Source organism: Vigna umbellata, chromosome 6 (assembly GCF_029865625.1).
Source record: "Vigna umbellata cultivar VRB3 chromosome 6, Vumbellata_1.0, whole genome shotgun sequence".
Taxonomy (NCBI): domain Eukaryota; kingdom Viridiplantae; phylum Streptophyta; class Magnoliopsida; order Fabales; family Fabaceae; genus Vigna; species Vigna umbellata.
In genome coordinates this window covers 25,831,796-25,855,770 of record NC_142170.1, presented here as the reverse complement: position 1 = coordinate 25,855,770, position 23,975 = coordinate 25,831,796, and the positions used below count along the sequence as shown (strand labels likewise).

The 23,975-nt window shown below is 29.7% G+C and overlaps 1 protein-coding gene and 1 pseudogene across 1 annotated transcript; both read right to left on the bottom strand.

Moving 5' to 3' along the window:
- Window positions 1-430: 430 nt before the first annotated feature.
- On the bottom strand, window positions 431-1,735 carry LOC148197063 (uncharacterized; annotated as a pseudogene).
- Window positions 1,736-16,085: 14,350 nt separating this feature from the next.
- Window positions 16,086-19,310, bottom strand: LOC148197062 (E3 ubiquitin-protein ligase RMA1H1-like). Its single transcript, XM_088093129.1, has 2 exons — window positions 19,143-19,310; window positions 16,086-17,069 (listed from the first exon to the last, which is right to left on the bottom strand). Exon 2 carries the CDS (start codon window positions 17,021-17,023, stop codon window positions 16,301-16,303), a length of 723 nt encoding a protein of 240 aa, XP_087949255.1. The 5' UTR covers window positions 17,024-17,069; window positions 19,143-19,310; the 3' UTR covers window positions 16,086-16,300.
- Between the last annotated feature and the right edge of the window lie 4,665 nt (window positions 19,311-23,975).

The following is a 23,975-nucleotide window of genomic DNA, read 5'->3' as shown; positions in this document are numbered from 1 at the left end:
AAATACATTCTTGGTGAAAATAGTCAAACAATGATTAGTGAAATTTATTTAGAGTCCCATTTATAGAATGTTGTCACATCAAATTAACAAGATTCAATTATGTATGATACATAGACCATGGACAAAAGATGTTACAATATAAACAAAATTCTTTTTTATAACATACTTGAAAATAAGACATTCAACCATCTATGTAAAAAAAAATGAAAATATGAGATTGAAATATCTATATAAGTAAAACAATTTTTGTTATCATATAAAAAGAAGCATAACATCCAATTATTTGCGTAAAACTTAGAACAATTGTCATTACAATTTCCTAAAGTTAACATACTAACGTCTGTACAACTTGATTATTACGGTTCTAGTACCATGAAATAAATGAAATCGACAATGTTAACAATGAAATAAGTGTTTTCGATTCTAATTTCTACTTATAATCTAATACTTTGCATATGGGACAAACACCTTTTTTACATAACCATCTCCGTATGCAATATGCGTGGAATTTATGTTGGCAATGCAGAATTCCTATCTCCTCGTTGTTTTTTAAATTCATCCTGTGATATCATTCATAAGTATTCCAATTAATAGGCCAAAAAGAAACATTAACATCTTCTTTGTAATATACCATACCCAAATGAATAATCACATTAAGTAAATTAAAAAGATGAATGAATATTACCAAAAAAAAATAAGATAGGTTTAATGGATCATAATGTATTGAATTATACATGGTGGTAACATTCATACCTGACATATTACGCAAAGATCATTTTTCTGATTCTGAAGTTACTCCCTCCAAGTTATTAGGCAATAAACAAATATTTGTCTTCACCACTCTTGCAATAATTTCTTCTGACAAACCCATGCTTACGTTACCAATCCGTTCAAAATACTCAACAAGCTCCTATTGTCCAATTCTAAAAGGTTAGCAAATTAAAGTTTTTCATAATCAATAAGTTTTAAGTATGCTAGACCTTATAAAACATTCATAAATCAGAATATACACAATAGACTAGCCTCATATGACATGTTGTAAATGTCTAACTCACTATGATGGTCACCAAATAAAGTAAGATCCTAAACAAGAAAAGACGTGTAAATAAAGGCTAGTATTTACCTTATATCAAATCCAACAAAAGTAAAGAGAATGACATATTACAGTTTCAAGAAAGGCCACTCGAGAAAGATTCATCTGGTGTCTAGGAGGTGAAGGTTGGTGCATATGTGTACTCGTGAATGGTGCATTTTGTATGGGTATTGAAAAATTGTTTGGAAGATTTGTTGGAATTCTATATGATGGAGCAGTTACTGAAGGATGAAAGTTCATTGAGCGACTTCTGACCTCTTGCGCGAGGTTTGGTTGATAATAAAAGGCATGGTACTGTAGAAGGTCTGACCAGAGAGGTGCAACAGGTTGATAATGCTCACCAAAATAATTTCCTAGAATGAAAAAGTTAGAGTCACGTGTCATCATATATCTCTCGACACCATACCATGGTAACAAGGGATTGCCAATGCTAGTGTGCCTTGCATTATGGAGAGCAATTGCATAATTAGTCGTCGAAGCATTGAAATGTGGATTTAGAGATTCAACCAAACTCGATGAAACTGAAACATCTATGTTAAGATTAGGTTGGTGTCCATCGCATTCTGTCATTCTGTGCATTATCCCATTTTCATAAGCATCTATAATGTAATGAGAATCTAAATAAGTTGTTCTCTCGGACATTGTCACCTCTATGCACATATTTGATTATGTCATTTAATTCTACTATACAAGAAAGTGTGAATAAATTAGTTACCTTGAAAATAATAATTAAAAATTAAAAATAATAATTTAAACTAATAAGAAAAATTAACGAATTGGAAAGAACAAAATGACAAATGAGAACAACATATTTATATACAAACAAATATAGTGAAAGATAAACCATTTTTTTAATAATAAAAAGAAGATTATATAAAATTTTGGATCCAAAATTCAAAGAAAAACCACAAATTTAAAGAAAAACGTCATCACACCAATCAGGAATCCAAAAGTACAAAAGAAAACCACTACATTTGTAAGCCACCAACAATACTCCATTGATGAAAAGCACAAAATTAAAAAAAATAACACTGAACTTTGGAGCCAAGATAATCCTTAAAAAAACCTGAAAAAAAAAAGATACTAATTTAAGATAGAACGAAATCTTTAAGCTAAATTAAATTTTTAAAATTCAGATCTAAATACCTGTTATATTTGATATTGGTGGCATTATTTATTTCGATTTATTCCACAACTGAAAAAAAGAGATATAAAGATCATTTTATTCCATAAAATAAAAGCTACATGTATTTATAACCTTAAAAGTAAAAGCAAAGATTATATATAACAAAATAAAACCGTGTTTTTATATAATAACCCCTTTGATATCTATATATTTGGGTTATTATTTAGTTTAGTCATTACACTTTAATCAATTTCTAACAAACTATGAACATACATATAACTAAAAATACAGTGCATCTATATATACAACAGATAAATTTTATTTTCTTAATTACACAGTAAGATAAAATATTATACGTTCAATCTTTTATTTGATTTGTACTGATATTTCTTCGGTAAATGATGATGATATACTATACCATCCTTATAATACAATATAGCGATAACTTTGTCGAATAGGTAATTATGAGAGATTTCCTCTAAATAATTATATTTAAGTACGCCTTTTTAATATAATTAGGGGTTATATTTTTATTTACTCTTATATATATATATATATATATATATATATATATATATATATATATATATATATATATATATAAAGATAAATTTAAGTTTTTAATTTTTAATAACAAAAATGATAAGATAATATACTAGCACTGTATTGAGATAAAATAATCATATACAATGGATACTATTAGATATTGTACATTATAATATCTTCTAGATAATATAAATATAAGATAAGTGTATTGATGTAGATTAGTTAATCTATATATATCATTCACATAGCATAATAAATGAATCAACTCTCAGCAAAACAAGTTGATGGCGAATATCTATTGTAAGCCATATTGATGGGTTTTGTAAACTATTTAACAATGTTTGCACAAAGGAACGTAGAAGAAAAGTTTAAAGTTTAAGATAATATGTTTGTTTAAAGTTTAATTAAGCATAAGATATATTTACAATATTTTTTTTCTTTTATTAGAGAAGTATTTTTTTTTTATAATCTTAGTTGTGAAATATTCGTTATCTTTTATTTTTGTTAAGATAAAATATGCAGACGTCATATAATTTTTTTTCGTTATTATTTTGATGTATGAAAAAGATCAATCGATAAAAAAATAAAGTTATTTCTACATAACTAAAACAAATCCTACAATATTATAAATAAAATATGTAATTCATCTATATAAAAAGATATATATATATATATATATATATATATATATATAAAGATAAATTTTAGTTTTAATTTTTTAATAACAAAAATGGTAAAATAATGATAAAATAGTTATATATAATGGATATTATTAGATATTGTACATAATAATATCTTGTAGATAATATGAATATAAGATAAGTGTATTGATGTAGATTAGTTCATCTATATATATCATTCACATAGCATAATAAATCAATCAACTCTCACAAAACCACATTCATAGGGAATATCTATTGTAAGGCATATCGATGGATTTTGTAAAGTCTTTAGCAATGTTTGCACAAAGGAATGCAGAAGAAAAGTTTAAAGTAGGTAAGATCAAATGGGCCATCAGTTGTGCGACCATGGCGAAAACACTAAACCCAAAAGTAGAGGGCATTGATGAAATGATCTTAGCCTACAAGATTCACCAGGCAGCAATGAAAAAAGATCGCAACAGTGCAACAAATTGGTACAAAGTTCTAAACATTAAGAAGGGCTTTGGGGACGACATTGAGAGCATCAAGATACAACGCAACAAAATGGTAGTCATGCTAAACCCAACCAAGAATGCTTCAGTGGCAACTTGGGGTGCTTTTACACTCATTTACAGCGCTTGGACACATCTAAGTGATCCAAATTATCAAAATCTGGAGTTTCAAAGAAAGACAACACAACGTCCAACCAAAGTTACCAAAAGTATGTGTTTTCGATGTTGAAAAGTGTATCAAGTTCTTAATAAAGTGTATACTAGATCAGATTAAAATGATTTTTGTAATCAGAAACAGTTACCTAATACTAATCAACATTCCCCACTTATCTAATTTGTTTCTCTTTCATCTTCATCATCTCTCACATCCACACATACAATAACCCGCGACACCGCAATTTATTGTTTTTTCTCTATTCGTTAATTTGTTTTCCACTTTAATAACAAAATAATTGATGGTGTTGGTGTTGTTTTTTGATTGAAGGGCTCTATTATATCTGTTCCCTTTTGATTGTTATTCAATTTGTAAAAACTAAAGTCTACAATAATTTTAAAAATTAAAAAAAAAGATAAAAAATCCTCAGGAAAAGACGTTAGCATCAACCCATAATACTTGTAACGCATTTAGTTTCTTAATATCAATTTTGATAAAATCATAGAATTGAAAGGGTAGAATTAAATTCCAATTTATTAAGTTTAAATTCTAATTTGAAATTTAGTATGTTTTGTTTTTTCTTAATCTCACCTCGCATTCATCATTTGGTTAAATTTGATTAGTTGTAATTCTTTTAAAGTGTTTTAAAAATCTAATGGTTTATCTTCTACGGGAAAACGTTATTTACTAGGAAAATTTTATACTAACAAATACAAAATTGTGTTACAAACATTTCATTTTAAGATATTTATATAAATAAATAAATAAATAATTATATATATATATATATATATATATATATAATATTTTTGTGAATTTATTTTAATTCAAAATCGAAACAGGTGAGGTAATAGAATGATGATTTTTCTACTTTAGTTATGAATCATAGCTTAAAGTTTAATATTTGGCTTCGGTTCAATGATAACTAAAAACTCTAAACCATAATTTAATAATCAAAAATAAAAAAAAAAGGTGGATTTGGTCTTGATTTTACTTATAACTGAAGTCAAATATTCTTTATGCTTCATTTGTATAGATAACCAAAGTCTAAAATAGATTTTTTCAAAAAATATTTTTTCTAGTATTATATTTGGCTTCTATTATGACCTACACCAAATCTATATACATTTCAAAACTAATTTTTACATAGGACGGGTTTCTTTTCGGTGATTTCTAGAACCTTCTTAAATTTCTCGCATTTTTATTAAAACTGTAGTTAAGTTTAACTTTTTTATTTTTCTTAAAGAAATTTCCGTATGTTTATAAAGGAAACCGTCGGTAAGTGTTGAAATCCTGTTTTGTTTCCCGCAATAAAGTTAAACCGCGCTCATCATTATTTCTGTTATGGTGCTTCTTCACTGGCCCGTTCTTTTTTTCTTTACTTTTTTTCTGCTTCTTCACTTCCTAGCCCACCCTGTTTTTTCTTCTTCAGTTCACTTGTTCTTCGTCCTCTGAGACTTCTTCCTTAATCCTCTTGTTATCCTGCCATGGTCACCTGAACCTCTCTTTTCTTCTCAATTCATTCTCTTCGCCATTGTCGCCTAAATTTGAATCAATCTTTAGTAACTATAACTTCTCTTCTTCCGCAACCCATAAAACCCTAAATCCAAAATCATAAACCTTGTCTCAATATCCTTTTCCATCCCCTGTCCTCTTCCAAAAACCCTAAAATTTAGGAAACCTCGTCCCATTCAAATTTAGGATTTTTCGTTTGCAGATTCAAATGGTTGAAGAAGAAAATCTCAAAAGTGAAGACCGTAGGAGACTTGAGTAGAACGAAGAAGACCTGAGATATCACATCTGTCACAGTTGTTGAACCCTATAGTAGATGATCATAAGATTTGCTGTGAGACGAATCACACCTTACTTCTTTCATTTGATCTTTATATAGACTTATAGAAGATTTTCTTTGTTGTTTATTAATTATACATTTTTTTCAAATTAGCAGTTTAACTACTGAAGTTAGGAAGAAGTCAAGAACCTTGGCTAGGATGAATGTACTATCATTTGCTTCGGCAAGATATTTCATATCTGGAGGTAAAGGGTTACAGGGCTAGTTTTTTGCTGGTGGTCATTTTCCTTCTTCGTATTTTAGATTCATATTATATAGTCGGTTCAATCTGTCGTTTCCCATTTTGCCGCCTTCTTAGGATGTTGTTCATATTTCCAATTTAGTCAGTGAAAACATGAGAACTGAATAGAATTGGATTATTTCTTATGGACCTTTTTGAGTCAGATTTTTGTACCTCCACGTTGGGTTGATGTAAGAAATTAATGATATTTTCCAGTGAGATTTTATTGTGTGGAAAAAAGGTGTTCTGAAGGAAATTTTTCTTTAATGTATACAACAGCAAAATTGTATTTACCTTATGATTTGATTTATCTTTTTACACGATATTAACTTAGTTTAAGATGGAAGGAATGTATTTTTCATACTTCTTTTTTTTCAGTAAAGCCATGCACCGTCTTCGGGAGATTGTGTCTGTTTCGGTAGATATTTTGTAGGATCGAGACACTAACATTTGACTTGTGTGATCGGTTTGTATGCTCTCAATTTAGACCGTTCAGTTGCCTTCGGTATTAGCCGTTCGGTAGACTTCCGTCTTAACCGCTCAGTCGACTTCGTGGAATGGTAGACTTCAGTCTTAAACCCTTCAAGTCATGAGCGATTTTAGGAACTGTTTTTCTAGTTATTTTATCGTGATTTTACCTCAAAAATCAACCCTTATTTATAGAATTTTAAAAAATCAGACCAATTAATTTATCTCTTAATAGAAATTAATGCAAACTTTAACTGTCTAATGGTAGTCGTTACCACATTTATTTGTATATTAATTTTGCTCAACGATTATCTGGATCAAACGGCTGAGAATTTTTTTCCCGCATGTTGTTCAATTGTTCAACGGTTATTTGGATCGGTCCGCTATATGAGCCCATGGTAACAGTGTCTATAGTTTAAGGGTTAGGATATGTCTAAAACATAAAATTTATGATGTCAATATTGAATAATATTTGAGTATAAAAGTACCTATATTTTATTTTGAAATATTAATAACCTGTATTATGCTAGGGAATTTTTACAATACTTTTAAATATTTTATTTACTATTTATAATACCATCACTGTGAATACTGATTTTCTATTTCATGTTATATTCTCATTATCTTACCCATATTTCTCGTTCTCATTTGCAGCGAATAAAGGTTGTTCAATACAAAATCTCGGATTATGTTCACATATATCAAGATTGCAGACACCTTCTTTCTTGTATATTTGTACCAAATCTATTAAGGGTATGTTATAATATTCAAGTAACTCTTGTTTCCTTCTTACATTTCAATTTAGGCAAACCATCTTAAAACGTATTATATTCCTGAGTTACATTTTTTTTTTACTTTGTAACCCTTGCGAATCATAATGTTGATGAGAAATAATCAAGATTGTGAAATAAACACTGTTGACTGAAAGCTATACCTGTTGGGAAGTTCTACACCTAACCCCTATTCCTTAATAATCATTGCTACCCTATTTAGTTGATTGGTAAACATCAAATTTTTCCATTTTCCCTCTTGTTAAACTACAACTTGAATTTAGTATTTTTTTTTCTCTTCTTGCATTGCTTTCCATATGTGATGCTTAGGTTTGTCAGAGATCCAAGACAATGCAGAACTGAGACTTGAAAAATTTGAACCTAAATCTTATCATATTAAAGTATTTTTATAATAATAATAATATTTCAGTAATATCAAAAAAAAATTATAGTTTCCATTAGTTTTGGAGCCCCAATAACTAGTGACACTTTTGTAAAACCCAAACTCCAACACATAGCGACGGTTTTGGTAAACCATAACAAGTAACGACAGTTTTGATAAATTAAAACAAAAGTAATAGCGGTTTTGGAAAACTCCAACAAGTAGCGGCAATTTTGGAAAACTTCATTAAAACTATCGGTAATTATTTATCGACACTGTTTTACTAAGGGTTACAATCATCAATAATGTAAAATATAACCCCTGGTAAAATTCAATTTTTTGTAGTGATACTCCTTTTTGTTTCGTTTGTTGCTATAACTGTGGCCAAACCCTTTATGTTAGGGTTTTGGAAAACTCCAACAAGTGACTGTGGTTTTGAAAATTCCCAATAAGTAGAGGATATTTTGCTAAACCCCAACAAATAATGACAATTCTGGTAAACCCCAACAAGTAGTGGCAGTTTTGGACAACCCTAACAATTATCAACGGTTTTGGAAAATCCCAGCAAGTAGCAATAGTTAATAAAACACTGTCCGTAATTATTTACAAACGGTACTTTTTTCGACGGTATTTTTTCCGACAGTTTTTGTAACCTCAGAAAATATATTTACCAGGGATAAAACCGCAATTAATGTGAAAAATAACTCCTGGTAAAATTCAACATTTTTGTAGTGATACTCTTTTCTGTTTCGGTTTTGGTTATAACTGAAGCTTAACGTTGGCATTTTTTAAAATATTTATTTTTTATTCCATCATATATATGAAACTTGCACAAAACTCCATCACAGAAACAAAAATAAATTACATATTTATCACACTCAAAATAAAGCCAAAATTTAGATACAACTAAATGTGTTAAATGTTATCCTTACATTTGTGCTAAATCCTTAAGAAGATGATATCCTTATAATTAGTAAATGTGCTAAATACTATTGTAGAAATGTATCCTCAACCGAGTCCAATGTTGAGGAGATCGGTCTCAGTTGGAGTACCGGGAGCGTTCACGACTTTCTTTCGTTGTGTGTTGGGCTTACATCTTCATTCTCTTCAACTTTGACGTTGATGAGATCAGTCTTAGTTGGAGTGGCAGTAGCGTCGATGACTTTCTCTTGTTGAATGCTAGGCTCATCTACTTTGTTTTCTCCAAGTATAATGCTGAGGAGATTAGTCTCGATTGGAGGGACGAGAGCATCCACGAGTCTCTCCCGTTTTGTGCCAAGTTGACCTGCTCCGGTGTCGAGAAGATCAATCTCGACTTCTATTGGAGTCTCGCCGAGACGGAGAGGTATGCCCTAGCTTGGAGTTCCGGGGTCTTTTTCCATTTTCCAGGCCAGTCTGCTTCTCCAAAGTTCTTGAGCTCATGAAGGTCTACTTGTCGTTGGTTGAACAAAGCTTTGACCTTGGTATTGTAACGTCAGTCCTTGTTGGTTGTTCTGTTGGATTTGCATCTACATTGATGTCAAATGGTCGCCATTGGGTGTGACTCCATCTCATGGCTTGACTTCGAGCGGTGAACATGAAAATCTGATGTCGGGAAAGAGTTTTACCAAGACCTCAGATTGGACACTAAATGATCTTACCGAGATCTTGAGTGTGAATTTGTGGAAAAGTGACAATATATTAGCGATAGCTTGAGAGCTCTTACTGGTTGGAATGGAATTCCCTACTACTCAAAGAGGGGAGATCCACCTACAAAAGACTCTTTCACTCTAAAGTTAATAAGAGAATTTAAAATTTTTATGAATATATTAAGTATAAGTGAGTATTAATTGGAGAATACTATATTTCCATTGAAATAATACTTACTTTAAACATATAATAACATTGTAGTTAATAATAACATACTTATACTTATTATATATAATAACCATAATATCACATTGTCAAAATTAATTATGATACGTCGATATTATTTAATATATATAAATTTAGACTTGTTTAAAAGTCCCAACGAATATAATAAGTTAATGATGACCACTTCCTATATATCGACTAGTTTAAAAAGTTTTAGGTAGATTGTGTTTGGCATCCCATTTTATTAGAAGCTATCCATAATAGCCTTTATCCATGAAATGCGTATTGATTAACTTAATTTTGTTTATGTTTCGTAAATGAAGTAGTACCTTTCTGTAAAAAAAAAGACAAATTGAACCCAAAAAACAATGAAATTCCTTAATATGTAGCTTAATTTGACTTTTGTTTCATGCACTCTCATAATGATTATCTCGATCTTCCTAATTTTTAAAAGGATATTTCTATCCTGTTAGACGTAACACTCTGCTGCTCAAAAACCTAATTCCGAATATGTTTTTAGAATTCGAAATGTGGAAACATGCAGATAAAAAAGGTGTTCAAAAATAGCTTTACCAAGAGGCCTTATTAGTCTTGTGTAGAGTATGGTTCTTTATGGGCAAAAGCCGGCCACACCTAAAGACTATAATAAATTATTATAATAAATTATCATGGGAAAAGGTTATGCCATGAATTTGATGTATCCTTTAGTTACCTAGTTAGAGAATAATGTCATATGTTAAAGCACCTAAATGGGTTTTTTTTTTTTAAAAAAAATTATTGAAATGGTGCAATTTTAAAAATGAAGAAGTTTCGTCACTTTAATATAATTTTACTTTAAAAAAGTTGTCCCAAAATTAGCACAGCTTAAATTAAAATTTAAAAATCATACCAAGTTGAAAAGACTTGTTCGTTTTAAAGATGGAGGATAAGCTCCGTGAGAGAAGCTCTTTCTTTTTTTCATTTAATAGTAACATTATGTTTTTTAAGAACAAAGAAAGTGAATAAAAGAAAATCTTTTTTTTCTCTCTAATTCGTATGGAAAATTTAATTAAACTCCTATTTTTTATTTAGTTCAATTTAATTTTTTAATTTTTTAAATGATCCAATTAAATAATTCTCTTTAAATGGTGTTAACATTATAGATGAGCATGTTACGTGTCAGGATAATGTTGTATCACATGACAGTGTTATGTATTCAATTTAATTCTTAATTTAAAATTTTGAATCAATTTAATTTTATTTATTTTTAAATAGAACAGTTTAGTTTCTATTGAAAAGATCAAATTAAGAATTAAATTTAATTATATATATATATATATATATATATATATATATATATTAAAATAATTTATTAGAATTTATATATCAAATTACTTCGTCTAAATATTCAAATTAGTTTTATTTTTATATTTTTATTTTAAAAAATCTCTATTTTGAACTTACAATTTTTTTAAAATATTAAAAATATAAATGTAAAGTATACTTTAATTTTTAGATAAGCTAATAAAGATGTAAAATATAATAAGTTAAAAATGTAATTGTATTTGTCACATTAAATTTATAACTAAGCTAATTAAAGAAAGTACATTTCTTTAAATTATTTCAAATATTAAAATTTAAAAATAACAAGTATTATTTTATATTTACATTTTTAATATTAAAAAAAAATAGAAATGTAAACAATTATTTTAAGATATATATATTATTAAGACAAATCGTCTAGATATTAAATCATCTAACAACTTATATTTTGAAGTTTAACAAAAAAATATTAAACGGAGCTCTATACGAAAAGTTATTTTAAATAGCATCTAAGAGAAAAATATTTTGGAACATCTTTTATAACAAAAATAAGTTTATAATGATGTTTTCTAGATGATATTGTGGGATGGATAAAGCCTTATGAACAACGTCTAATAAAAGGAAGTGTCTTTCTTAATGAATCATCTAATAAACGATACGAGTAACAAACAACATTTTTACAAAAAAACATATAAACACCTAAACAAACAATGTCTTACAAGCAAGCATTTTGTGAATAGAAGCGTCTATCTCATGACAACACTAAAGCTTAAAGTATGTTTTATTTAAAATACTGTTAATTTAAGCAAAGTGTCTTATGAAATGTACCATGTAACAAAAGACCGCTAAACGCTGCATATCTCAAATAGCTCTTAATATAGCATCTAATGTTTTACACCACCTAAAGATCATATATGTTGAATGCTTTATTAAACGATGCATTTATTAACGAAATGACAAATGATAACATGTTTTGAACACGCAATATAACCTAACGCTTGTCAACATTCAAAATATTTAATGCATGTTCGATAAAAAGCTTCGATGCTTGTATACCTTATTCTTGATAATGCATGTATGTTTTGTTAAAAGTTATGACAAAGCACTATACCTCTGCAAAGTAGACTTGAGTCTGACTTTAGTCTGACTTCTCACCTATAAAGTCTACCAACTCTACATAAAGTCAACCTCTCAAAAAAATCTATAAATAGAAGGAAGCTTGAAGAAAAGATAAAAAGGATACTATAGTGAACTCGTGAATGCTTAAACAAGCTTAATGTGCTCATCATCTGAAGCTAAATTTTCTAAGAAAGAATCCTTAGCAAAATCTCATATTTTTTTGTATTGTTTTATATCCTCTCTTTCTGAGTTATTAATCTATATTTGCTCATAACACTAGTTGTGTTGTACATTCTCAAGGAAATTAAAACACTTGTTATTAATCTATATTTAGCTCAGTTATAAGTTAAATAGTCTATACGTGTTATCTAGGATTGAACCAGAATAATTGTATGCCGAGAGTGGTTAAACTCGAATCAGTCATGTTGACTAGGTGAACCAAGATTGGTGAGAATACTTGTTGTAAACCTGAAAAGGTAAAACTCTGTGAAATATTCTTCAAGATTAGTGAAACCTTAAGAATTCTTAAGGAAAAATTGGACGTAATTTAAAGTGAGTGAATCAATATAAAATTTGTGTTTTATTGCTTTGCTCTTTGAAACTTTTTTCATTTGCGCTTTTCATGAAGACAAGCATCTAAACATCTTAATAAAATTATATATCTTTAGCAATCTATTAGATGTTTTGCAAAAAAAAATTAAATTCATTATTCACTCCTCTAATATTTTTCTGTGATTTCATAAATAAGTTGTAATTATACATAAATAATAATTTTGTTCCATTTTAGAAAAAGATTAAATTACTCCATTAAAAAAAATAGAATAAATTGAGTTAAAATTTCAAATTAATAATTAAATTGAATATAAAATTTTATCACGTGACACTAATATTCACGTATGACTATGTAGGTACACATTTCATGTGACGTAACATTGACCTGACACAACAATTTTAAAAAAAATTAAAAATTTTAAGAAAAGTAAAAGTACTACAATGTGATGTGTGATATATAAATGTTAATCTAACGGAAAAGAACTTAATTGAATTTTTGAAAAAAATGAACTGAATCAAATAAAAATTGAGAGTCTAATTAAATTTTTCATAGCAAACAGAAGATAACAGAATTTGACAAAAAAAAACAGCCAAAAAAGAGAAAAATTCAATATTCAGTAAATGATATTATAAAAAAACCGGTGAACGGTTACGGTAGGTTACTATTAAATATATTCATTTATAATTCACAATGTTAGGTGCTATATGGTCTCACGATCGCTTAAGATAGGACATCTGTTTCTCCAGTAATATTTTTATAAAAATTATAAATAATATATTAAATATAAAATAATAATGCATATCTTTTTATTTAGATAAGCATGTAAAATTTAAATTAATAAAATATTATATTTATATTTATCAAAGCAAAATAGTATAATAAAATAATAATTTAATTAAGTTTTAACTATTGTATACATTTGAGTATTTTTAATTAAATTTTTAATAAAGAATATTTTTCATCTCCGATATACGTGATCTTCCACGTTGAAAATGAAAAAATACAAATAACAGTAAAGTCGTGCTACTGTAACAAAAGTCAAACAACAGAAATTTTCTTAACAATTATTAAGCCTCAATTAAGTATTTAAAAAATCCAACCGTGTAAATATGCAAATTTGGGTGTGTTGGCTAATAAGCATAATTGGTTAGGGTTTAATTGAAAGAAGGAATTCAACAAATCCAAATTCTAAGTGCTAATGGATTCAATTTCTTCAAACATCTCATGTTAAAGTCGTTCGAAGGAAAAAACCCTAATCTAGAAAAAGAGATCTCATTAAAAAGATATCATAAAATACTTCCTAGAAAAAATTAATCATTTAGTGATCAATAATTGAAAAACAATTTGACCATGTTCCATGAATTATGTATTGAACGACTATCCAGTTAATCTTGACTTGGACAGTCCAAACGAATCATTCATTTTATAAATATAAGGCTTAATACCCTATTTTGTCCCTAGTTTCGTTTCACAATGTCAAATTAGTCCATCATTTTAAACGTGCGTCAATTACGTCCCTACTTAATAAAATTTATATCAATGAAATTTCTTCCGTTAAATCCGTACAAACGGCGTTAATAGAAGAGAGAGAAAAATAGTTAACGTGGTTTGTACGGATTTAACGGAAGGGTTTTCATTGATATAAATTTTATTAAGTAGGGACGTAATTGACGCACGTTTTAAAGGATGGACTAATTTGACATTGTCGAGCGAAACTGGAGACAAAATAGGGTATTAAGCCTAAATATAACAACACACTATTATTGAAACTTAAAGCTATGATCAACAAGTCAAAGAGTCCACCTATAAAATCAATTTAAGACAGTACGATTATTAACAATTGAATCGTAATTAAATTGTTTCTATCCTAAATTTATAAATACATATTTGTGAAGTAAAAAAAAAAAGTAAAAAATAATATATAATATACATTAATAGCTTATACTGTAAAATTTTTAATGATTTTAACATCCAACAAACATAGTAAAAGAACAAACATTTAGACCACATTTAGACCACTAGTAACTCATACGACAACAAATAATTGATCTGGATTTCACACCCAAAACAAACTATATTTTTAATCTCTTTTTCATACCAATACTAATTGACGACTTCATATTTCAAAAACATTAGAACTATTTTACTTTATATGCTCTGCGTATAAAGAATTTGTTTTTCATGAAAAAGCATTTGAGAGTCCTCACAACTCCCATTTCATTTACCATTTTTTTGAATATTATTGGTGAATTCCTATCTGCAAACCTCTTCAAATCTGTGTTTCACGTGGAAAATCATTGCTGGCATGACAGTGAATCGAATTTGAATTCAGCCTTCTAAATGACGAAGGATAAGGACAGGAACGGAGTGGCAATTTCGCTTCAAACAACTGCTGGGACCATAAGTCACTTTCATTATCACTAAATCGATCTTTTGTGAACACTAGATGTTGTGCCCCCATTACTAGTAGTCATTTTCATTTCAGGGTCATGAAATTGAACAAGAATAACGTAAAGAAAGAGCATGCCATATACATTAAGTCTTTTATGATGATGTGACAACATTTTCCCACCATTTACCATTTTACAACTCCATGCATTGGCATCATATAGTTACCATTTTGTCAGAGATTTTTGTATAGTTGAATGTCCTAGACTCCTAGGCCTTGTATAGTCACTCATCTACTTAGAGAAGCCAAAACTTGTAAGATTAGAACAACTTATGTGGCATTTTGTTGCATGGACCACTTTCTCCAAAGCAATAGATAAGGTATGACTTCCAAGGCCATATGCATCCTATGCTTGCCTCTATCAATAAGTGATTCCTATCACGAATCCTCCCATTAGTCCTTTCTTTATGTAGAAGTATTATTGGATGGTTTTCAACAAGTATAAAGGCTAAAACTACGGTAGAAGTATTGGTAGTTGGTTTTGAACATGTTTAAAGGCTAAAAGTAGAATACCAAGTGAACTGGTCAGAGATTAATGACTTTGATATCAACAGAGCTTGGAAGTTCTCTCAAAGTGATTCTCTCTTTAGGCATGATGGAGGTCAGTGATAAGGGGTTGAGAATCTTACAAATGACTATTAATACTTAAAATTAGTGAGAAATTTGACAAAGTAACTGTAAATGTCATAAATGTGAAATTTCACAACTGATATGACTAGTTTATGAGGATGTTTTAAAATAAATTAAAATAAATTGGATTGGATTAGAGATGTGTGAAAAACAGTTTGATTAAAAAAATAAACCATATATGGTTAATCACTCACTTACTTCACTTTCTATTTGACTGTCAGTGTTTTTTTTACCAGGTAGGCCAACTCAGTGGATTGGGCTGGTGTAGTCAAGGTAAAAAATCACAAAGGTATACTACCTTTGTTTCTCCAGTGTTAATTCTACTCCCCAAAAACTTATGACAAATACTACAGATAGGAAAAAATTGGGATAACAAAAGATAGAAATCAACAATGTGATGAAGAGACATGCAGAAACAATAAAAAGTGTTGTACAAGAAGGTAGTGATAAATCACGTAAGAATATCATTGTTCATTTCATATATAACTACTAGAGAGAATGGTAATAAATAATTACACATAACTCAGCATTAATTTGCGACTTCTCTAGCATAGAATACATCTGGATCAATAGGCTGTTGTATTCTATGCAAGGATGTGCTATAACTAAAGATAAAAAGGAAGTATCAATCAGAATAAAAGGAGACACAAAACTAGGCAGCATAGGAGGAAACAACTTATTCTGCTGAGTGATTTATCAACATGCATTAAATGTCTTCTCATCCTTGGGTTACTGATCCCAGAAAGATTGTACGAATTAGCATATGGATGCATGTTTGTCACCTGGTTACCAAACACCCTTGCATATATCATCTCACCAAAGATTCCAAATGAGTTGTCCAGTGAACCACTTGTTCTGAGCATCGGTGAGGTATAACCGTTTGGAACTGAGTTGAATTGCTGAGTATAATAAGGATTACTATAGGGATCATGATAACTTTGAGAAATAGGTTGGGAAACCCTGCTGGTACTCAATGATCTGGGACCATGAGGTCTTTGTGGTATGACATTCCCAACTTGATGTGTTTTCCCCTTAGAAGGTCTTGTGGTAAGGCCACGGCCATATAATGGAACAAGGGAGGATTGAGAAACTTCTGATTTGCAAACTGGACATTGTGGATTCTGTTGCTCTTCACTGTCAAAAGAGGTACGTTGAAAATGAAGCCATTTGTATATGCATGGCCAGCAATAAAGATGACCACAGAGTGTGACCACTGGTTCTTGCACACACTCAAGGCAGATGTTGCAGTCAAAGCCACTCGAGGCGTTTATATCAGAATCTGCAATGACTTCATTGGAAGATTTCCACTTTTCGTTTTGGGGCACAACCTCCTCCAAGTTATCTAAGGCCATTTTTTCCCTTCAGTTTTCCAATGTTTACTTTCACAGGTAACTGAACCTGAAATGCACAACCACATCTTGTGAGTTGAGTGCCTCATGTTATTACAGATTGGTCCACAGTTAAATGAAGTTTTGTCATGATGTGAGAGTTTAAATTTTAGAAAACACTCAAAACTAAAGGTTGAAGTCAGAAATGTCAACCAACCAAATGAAATGCAGTGTTTACATCATCTATGATTAGGAGAAATATGGTCACTTGGTTAACAATTTTAGTTTTAAGTTTCCATAAAAAATAACTAGTATATATATAAAAAAAAAAAGTCTTCAGATCAAATCAAAAGGTTTACAGGATAATATTAGAGTAGCAACATCATTCACAGATTTTTGGAAACTACCTTTCTATAAAGGGTGATGATTATTTTCATCAAGGCTTTACTTAGTTGGTGAGGGTGTGGTCGACTTTGGCTAGAGTTGACAAGTTCAAAGTTATGGATGACAAACCCCTCTTAGCTACCAAATATTTATGCTTAAAGAATAATATTTTGAAAACTAAAATTAAAATTAAAATATTTTAAATGATTCAAATGCTAAATTTGGTAAGAACCAACTGATTCAACTCTCCAGCCACCTTTAAGTAGACTTTATGATGGAAAAAAATATATATAATATGAAAATTGGAGAATAATCTATCATCACAGACCCTACTTTGAATACAAAGTCTGTGGTGCGGTGCGACCATAATTATTCTATTTTATTTCCTCAAAGTAGTTGAAAATCGATTTGCAATTTCTCGTTAGATTAAATAACATATCATGGTTATGTCGGAGAAAGAAGCACACAACCTTAATATTTTTATCAAATAAGAACTCATCATGATTTGTTATTATGCACTCATAATTATATTTGTCAAAATTTGCATTTCTCTCTCTATCTAACCATATCACATTATCCAAATCCTTTTAAAATTACTCCACTTAATCTCTGTTCCTGGAAAATAAAGAGGTTATGGTGATAATGATTTCAAATCTACAATCACTTGTGGTCAATGATTGCCAGAAAAATTACAGCTACAGAAAATAAACATATCAGTACTTCATTTTTTCTTTATTTGACAGATTGAAACAATAGCAGGCAGAACTCGCCGATCTACTTAAATAAACTAATTTCAAGAATTTTCCCCACAGATATTCTCTTTCCAAGACGATAGGTTCATAATACTGTTAGATACTAAATATATTATATAAATATCTTTATCAGCTGAAATTAATCCTTTATTCTTTACATAATCAAAGACTAGTTATGTTTCAATAGACATTACTTTCGCTAATAGTCAATGCAATTTTCTTATTATCCTAATTACATTATATAAGAGATAATTATCGTTAGGCTAACAGAAAAGGTTCTTCCAATTGAAAGAAGCAATTCGATAGAAAAATATCTCTCAAAGCAAAAGAAGGTCAAAAAGACAGAGAAACCTATGTCAGGGATGTCCTGTATTATGCATATCATGTACTCTGAAGGAAAAAAAAAGTTTCTGATATCCACCATCCATCACCAAATCACTTTTTGCAGGAACAAGAAAATTCTGTAAGATTTCCTTCTCGCTTTCTGGTTTTAAAAACTATTTTCTAAAACAATTTCCTACAGCATCAATTTTGTGTAGGAACTAAAATCAGTTCTCAAAAAATAAAAATCAAACACACCCAAAACAAATTTATCTCTAGATCTGCCACGAGAGAAAACAAAATTTAGCCATCAATGAACAGTGGAGTACAGTGGCGTGTTGAACATGAAAAGCAAGAGACCGTGGTATTTGTTTCAATCTATTAGAAACATATAAATCAGGATCTCAATCATCATCGCACAGTATTGATAGTTACTTCATAAGTTTCCTTGCGCAAAGTTAAAGCGCATCCATTGAAGACCAAGCAGTTCCCACAACAACAACAACAAAAAACATGAAAAAAGAAACATTTTTGATGGAAAATTTCAACACCCAGATGTGCACAAGAGGCCAAGAACACATAAATAAGGTGAGTAAAGGAAAATAAAAACGAAAGTGCATGACCCATGTTTTCATATGGTATACAGAAAAAGAGAAAGAGAGAAAGGGAGGAGTTTGAATACTTACAGGTGAGACGAGAAGGGAAGTTTTGGAGGGTGCAATTAGAATTACAAGGCGTCGAAAGGTTGATAGAAAAGAAGAAAAGTGAGGTTGAAGGGTAGAGACAGAAGGATGAAGGAAGGATGAAGGAAGGAAGCAGAACAATGAAGTTGAGGTACGAGGGAAGGAAGAACTCGCGGAGAATAAGATTTTATAATAGAATAATTAGACCCTAATCGTGACTATGGTATGAATTCCGCGGGGAAAATAATAAATAAATAAATGTGACAAATCTTATGATAAGAAAATAATTTTAAAAATATAAATATGAGGAGTTTAGTCTATCATGTACTATCATCATCTTCATCTATACACAATCTTTCTATCTTGTTTTTCCTTTTTAATCCTTTTATTTTTATTTTCTTTTACATTTATTTTGGTATAGTAGACATTCTTTCATTGAAACTACAAGAGAAATAAAAACACTTCTATCCTTGAAACATCAAATTCTACTTAAATTGAAACAAATAATGTGAGAGATGTTAATAATCTAATGCAATAATGGACTATGGGATGAAGAAGCATTAGTTTAAAAAAAGTTGGATTAAAGAACATAAGTTTGTCTTTTTGTGAATAAAATATAATAAGACAAAATGTTTAAAATAACAAATCTAGTCCTTGAAATTAGGTATAATTCTAAAATTATGAAAAAATTCACATAATTTTTATTTATTATTTATGCAAAGTAGATAAGATTACTATTATTTATCATATTCTGGATCATGATGATAAGAAGGCTATCAGGAAGATGAGTTATAAGTAACTTTTACATTCATGAAAATTGTTTATATTGCGAGAAATCTGTATTTAATTTTTATTATATATAAAAGTTTGTTTAACCAACAATAAACATGTATTACCAGAAACGAAATTAATATAACATCTAATAATAAGCCTAGAAGAATACGTAATAATAGAATAAAATATAGTAGTATAAGATTAGGGTGAGACAATTATTAGTGGCAGACAATTTCTCAAATTTTCAATGTGTCTATTAAAGGAAAGTAGTTTAAATTTCTCAGATAAAATATTATTTGTGCATGCACTTAGAATTAAATTCTTATTGGTATGTTTAAAAAAATTCATCAATTGGATGATGATACTAATGTCTGTTGGCTGTACTTATTTAAAAAATTCAACATTTTTTATTAAATTATCATACATTTAAAAATATGAATTATTTTTACATACTCTAATAAATATCTCCAATAGAATTATTAAAAAAGTGATCCAATAAAAGTTTTTAAATCTCTTTATTATAAATAATTCAAATCTACATCTATTTTAATCATATATTATAACTAAATTTTGTTATTTTGATGTATTAGTTATTATGTATATGTGCTATTATTTATTATTATATTATTATATATGAAGTAAATATTATTTTAATAAAAATATAAATTTATGATTCAAATTGATTCTTTAAATATAACTAATATTTTCTACTAAGTACCAACTTAAAAAAAAATACTTATACACATTATATTTATTTAAAAGAATCTATAAAAGTTATAAACAATTTCGTTATATGTACAAATATCCTTTAAGTTATAAATAATGGTTATTAGCGTAGCGCCACATATGCTTAGTCTAATCATATTCTATAATTAGAATGGATAACCTTCCTGACGTGGCTCCACATATAACACACTCGCACACTTTTCGAGAGAATCAACGTCTTTTTCTAACAATTTTTTATAATTATTTTTAACACTTTTATTTAAATTTTATGATTAAAAATAGAGAATGAATAGACCTTTTGTTTTTGGTAAAAGATTTTTTTAGCAACTATAAACTAATTTTACTTATAAGATTATATAATTATAATACTATAGTTATAGTAACCTCAGAAATTTTTTTATCGATATAATACAATAATATTATTTTTACTGTCATAAACATTACAATATCTCTTCGTATAATACATTATTATAGAAACTAATATTCAACCCGTGTGTACCACAAGTTTTGAGTTCTTTTTATTGATTAGAAGAATATTTATTAAATAAATATATATTTCTTTGAAAGAAGTTGTAAGATATAAAATACTAATAATTATTGGTGATTATTAATATCTTTTTTGTTAGATAAAAATGTTTTGAAATGTTAATAATAATAATAATAATAATAATAATATAGTTAATCTATGTTATAAAATAAAAATTATAGATTATGACAAATTTTGTATTGAAATATTACATTTTTGTGAGTGGAGATTGTAACATCCAAAAATAGTATAGATTATATTAAAGAGAAGCTACATGCATGATAAAGTAATACAGTTATCCATCTAGAGTATAAAATGTTTCTTTTACAATCATCCAAAAACAACTATAAATTTAAACTTTTTATAAATACAAACCAAAGGAAACTCAAAACTATACACAAGATCACTAATAACTAATCCAACTACTCAGTAGCATCACCTCCATCCAATGTTTGCTCCAAAGAGACCTCTTCTTCTGCTGCTCATATCCAAAGAATGGTCATTGCAGAAGAAGAACAACAGAACATACAAAACACAAGCACACAACAGGGTAAGCTAGTTTAAACAAAGATTAATCATACGTCAATTCATTTAACTTCATACAAACATATTATCCATTCACATCACTTAAACTCTTTACACATAACACCACACTAACTTTGACTGTCCGGACTTAGAATGATTGTCGAGCTATGGTGGGTCGTGCACTCGTGGTGGCTTCTATTGCTTTGCAAAGTCGTTGCCAATGGGTTTCACCCTACCACACTCACGAGGTTAGTCCGTTATCACTCACCTTGGGCCATACTGGAAGCACCCAAGAATAGGACCTCCTGCTACTCCTCACAACATGGATCAATCCTCTCTACTTGAGAATAAAAGACCATTGGAGTTTTAGGATAACCTCCAAGACTAAGCTCCTGCATCCATTCTAAACTTACTTGAATCTCAACTAGAGATTTCACTTTGAATCACAACATAGGACACCACCATGTCTCCTCTCCTTGAGGATCATGGAATTACGTCCATTAACCACACTTGAACTTTACACTTTTAATTACAACATACATCAATCACCACAAATATTACATGATACAACTTCAACTTACTTCATACAACACTCAATTGTTTATTTAAAACAACTTAAGATCACAAGAGAACCGAACTAGAACTGAACCCCTCGCATAGCGCACACTTTCGCACAGCGAAGCCATAAGCTTCTCGCACAGCGACCTAACTCACCTTGCGAAATTCTTAGACAAAGACCAACTCCTCATAACCACTCGCATAACAACTAAACTCGCTATGCGAATAAACTATGAAATGTGACAGACCCCAACCCCTCGCATAGCGTCCTAACTCGCTATGCGAGAACCTCAAACAGAGACTCAGACTTCTTAAACACTCGTAGAGCAAAACCCACTCGTTGTTTGAATAAAAACAAAATAATGGTTCCAAACCCTAACCAGTTGCATAGCGTTTTGATTCGCTATGCGGATTGACAAACAGAGAGCAACCCTTTCACTTTACTCGCACAGCGCACCCATCGCTATGCGAGTGCCTTGGCACAGAGCACCTCACCAAGGTGACTCGCTATGCGAATCAATTCGCACAACGAGTCTGCATAATCTGCAGAACAAAATTCTGCACAATTATGCAACTCAACTCCTCTTTACCAATTCTACTCAACTTTGCCAACTTCTAACACTATACTTAATTAAACTTGACTAAATGATTCTAGACCTTCCTATCCTCAACCTGAAGTGTTTATGCATCAAATCCTACTCTAAAACCTCAATTCATCAACTTAGAGACCCAAATCCTAATTGACCACTTTGAACCTGATTTTAACCATTTTGATGACTCAAACAAGTCACAAATGACCTGTCTAAACTACCCCAGCAGCCTCTAACAACACTTGACCTCTAATACTCAAATTCACTACCTCACCTCCTCCAAAATACACTAAACACATTTAAATCACTTCACATTTACTTAATCACCACAATACCAGATTTCAGACCTGAATATATATTCAATTACAACCGCACACAACATCCAATTTAGTTCATAATCATCATTCCACAATCTCCACAATTTAACATTTTAAGAACATATATTCATTAGCTAAATTTTCAACCAAACAACACAATATCACGGAATTATCCCATATAACACAAACTGATAACTGAAACACAACCTAGCTTCCCTTACCTCAAAGATAAACAACCCACTCACAGAAACGCTCCAACCGTACCTTGCACTGCAAGGGAACTCAACAGAAACCTATAACTCACTAATTGGTGATAGAGAACAACACTTAGAACCTAAATTGAGCTAGCAAATGGAAGGAAGAACTGTTAACCACATGCAAAGCGGAAATAGTGCATGTTCACAGTCCACAGAAAACGTATAACAATGGAAACCACTTACCAACTGAAGAACACGAAATTGATTGGTCCAAAACGAAGTTCTCAAAGCCAGGATCGCCTAGGCACCTCCTGATCGTCGAACAGATAACTCAGTAGAGAGAGATTGTAGAGAGAGATTGTAGAGAGAAGTCAGAGAACTCAAAGGAATTGAGTTCTAGAGAGATGAAGTGTTCTTAGAATAATAAGAAGTGTTTATAAAATTCTATTTATATTATAAGATTATTTTAAATTAAAATAATCTATCTCATTATTTTAACACACCTATCTGCTTTATAACACTCTATTTTTCAGGTCTTTACACATATTGCATAAAGAAAAGAAAATATATAGTTTATTATGTGAGAATAAAAGGATATATTATTCAAAATATTATGGTTCTAT

Excerpts from the sequence above, each read along its gene's own strand:
- LOC148197062 (XM_088093129.1), bottom strand. The coding sequence starts at position 17,023 with ATGGCCTTAGATAACTTGGAGGAGGTTGTGCCCCAAAACGAAAAGTGG.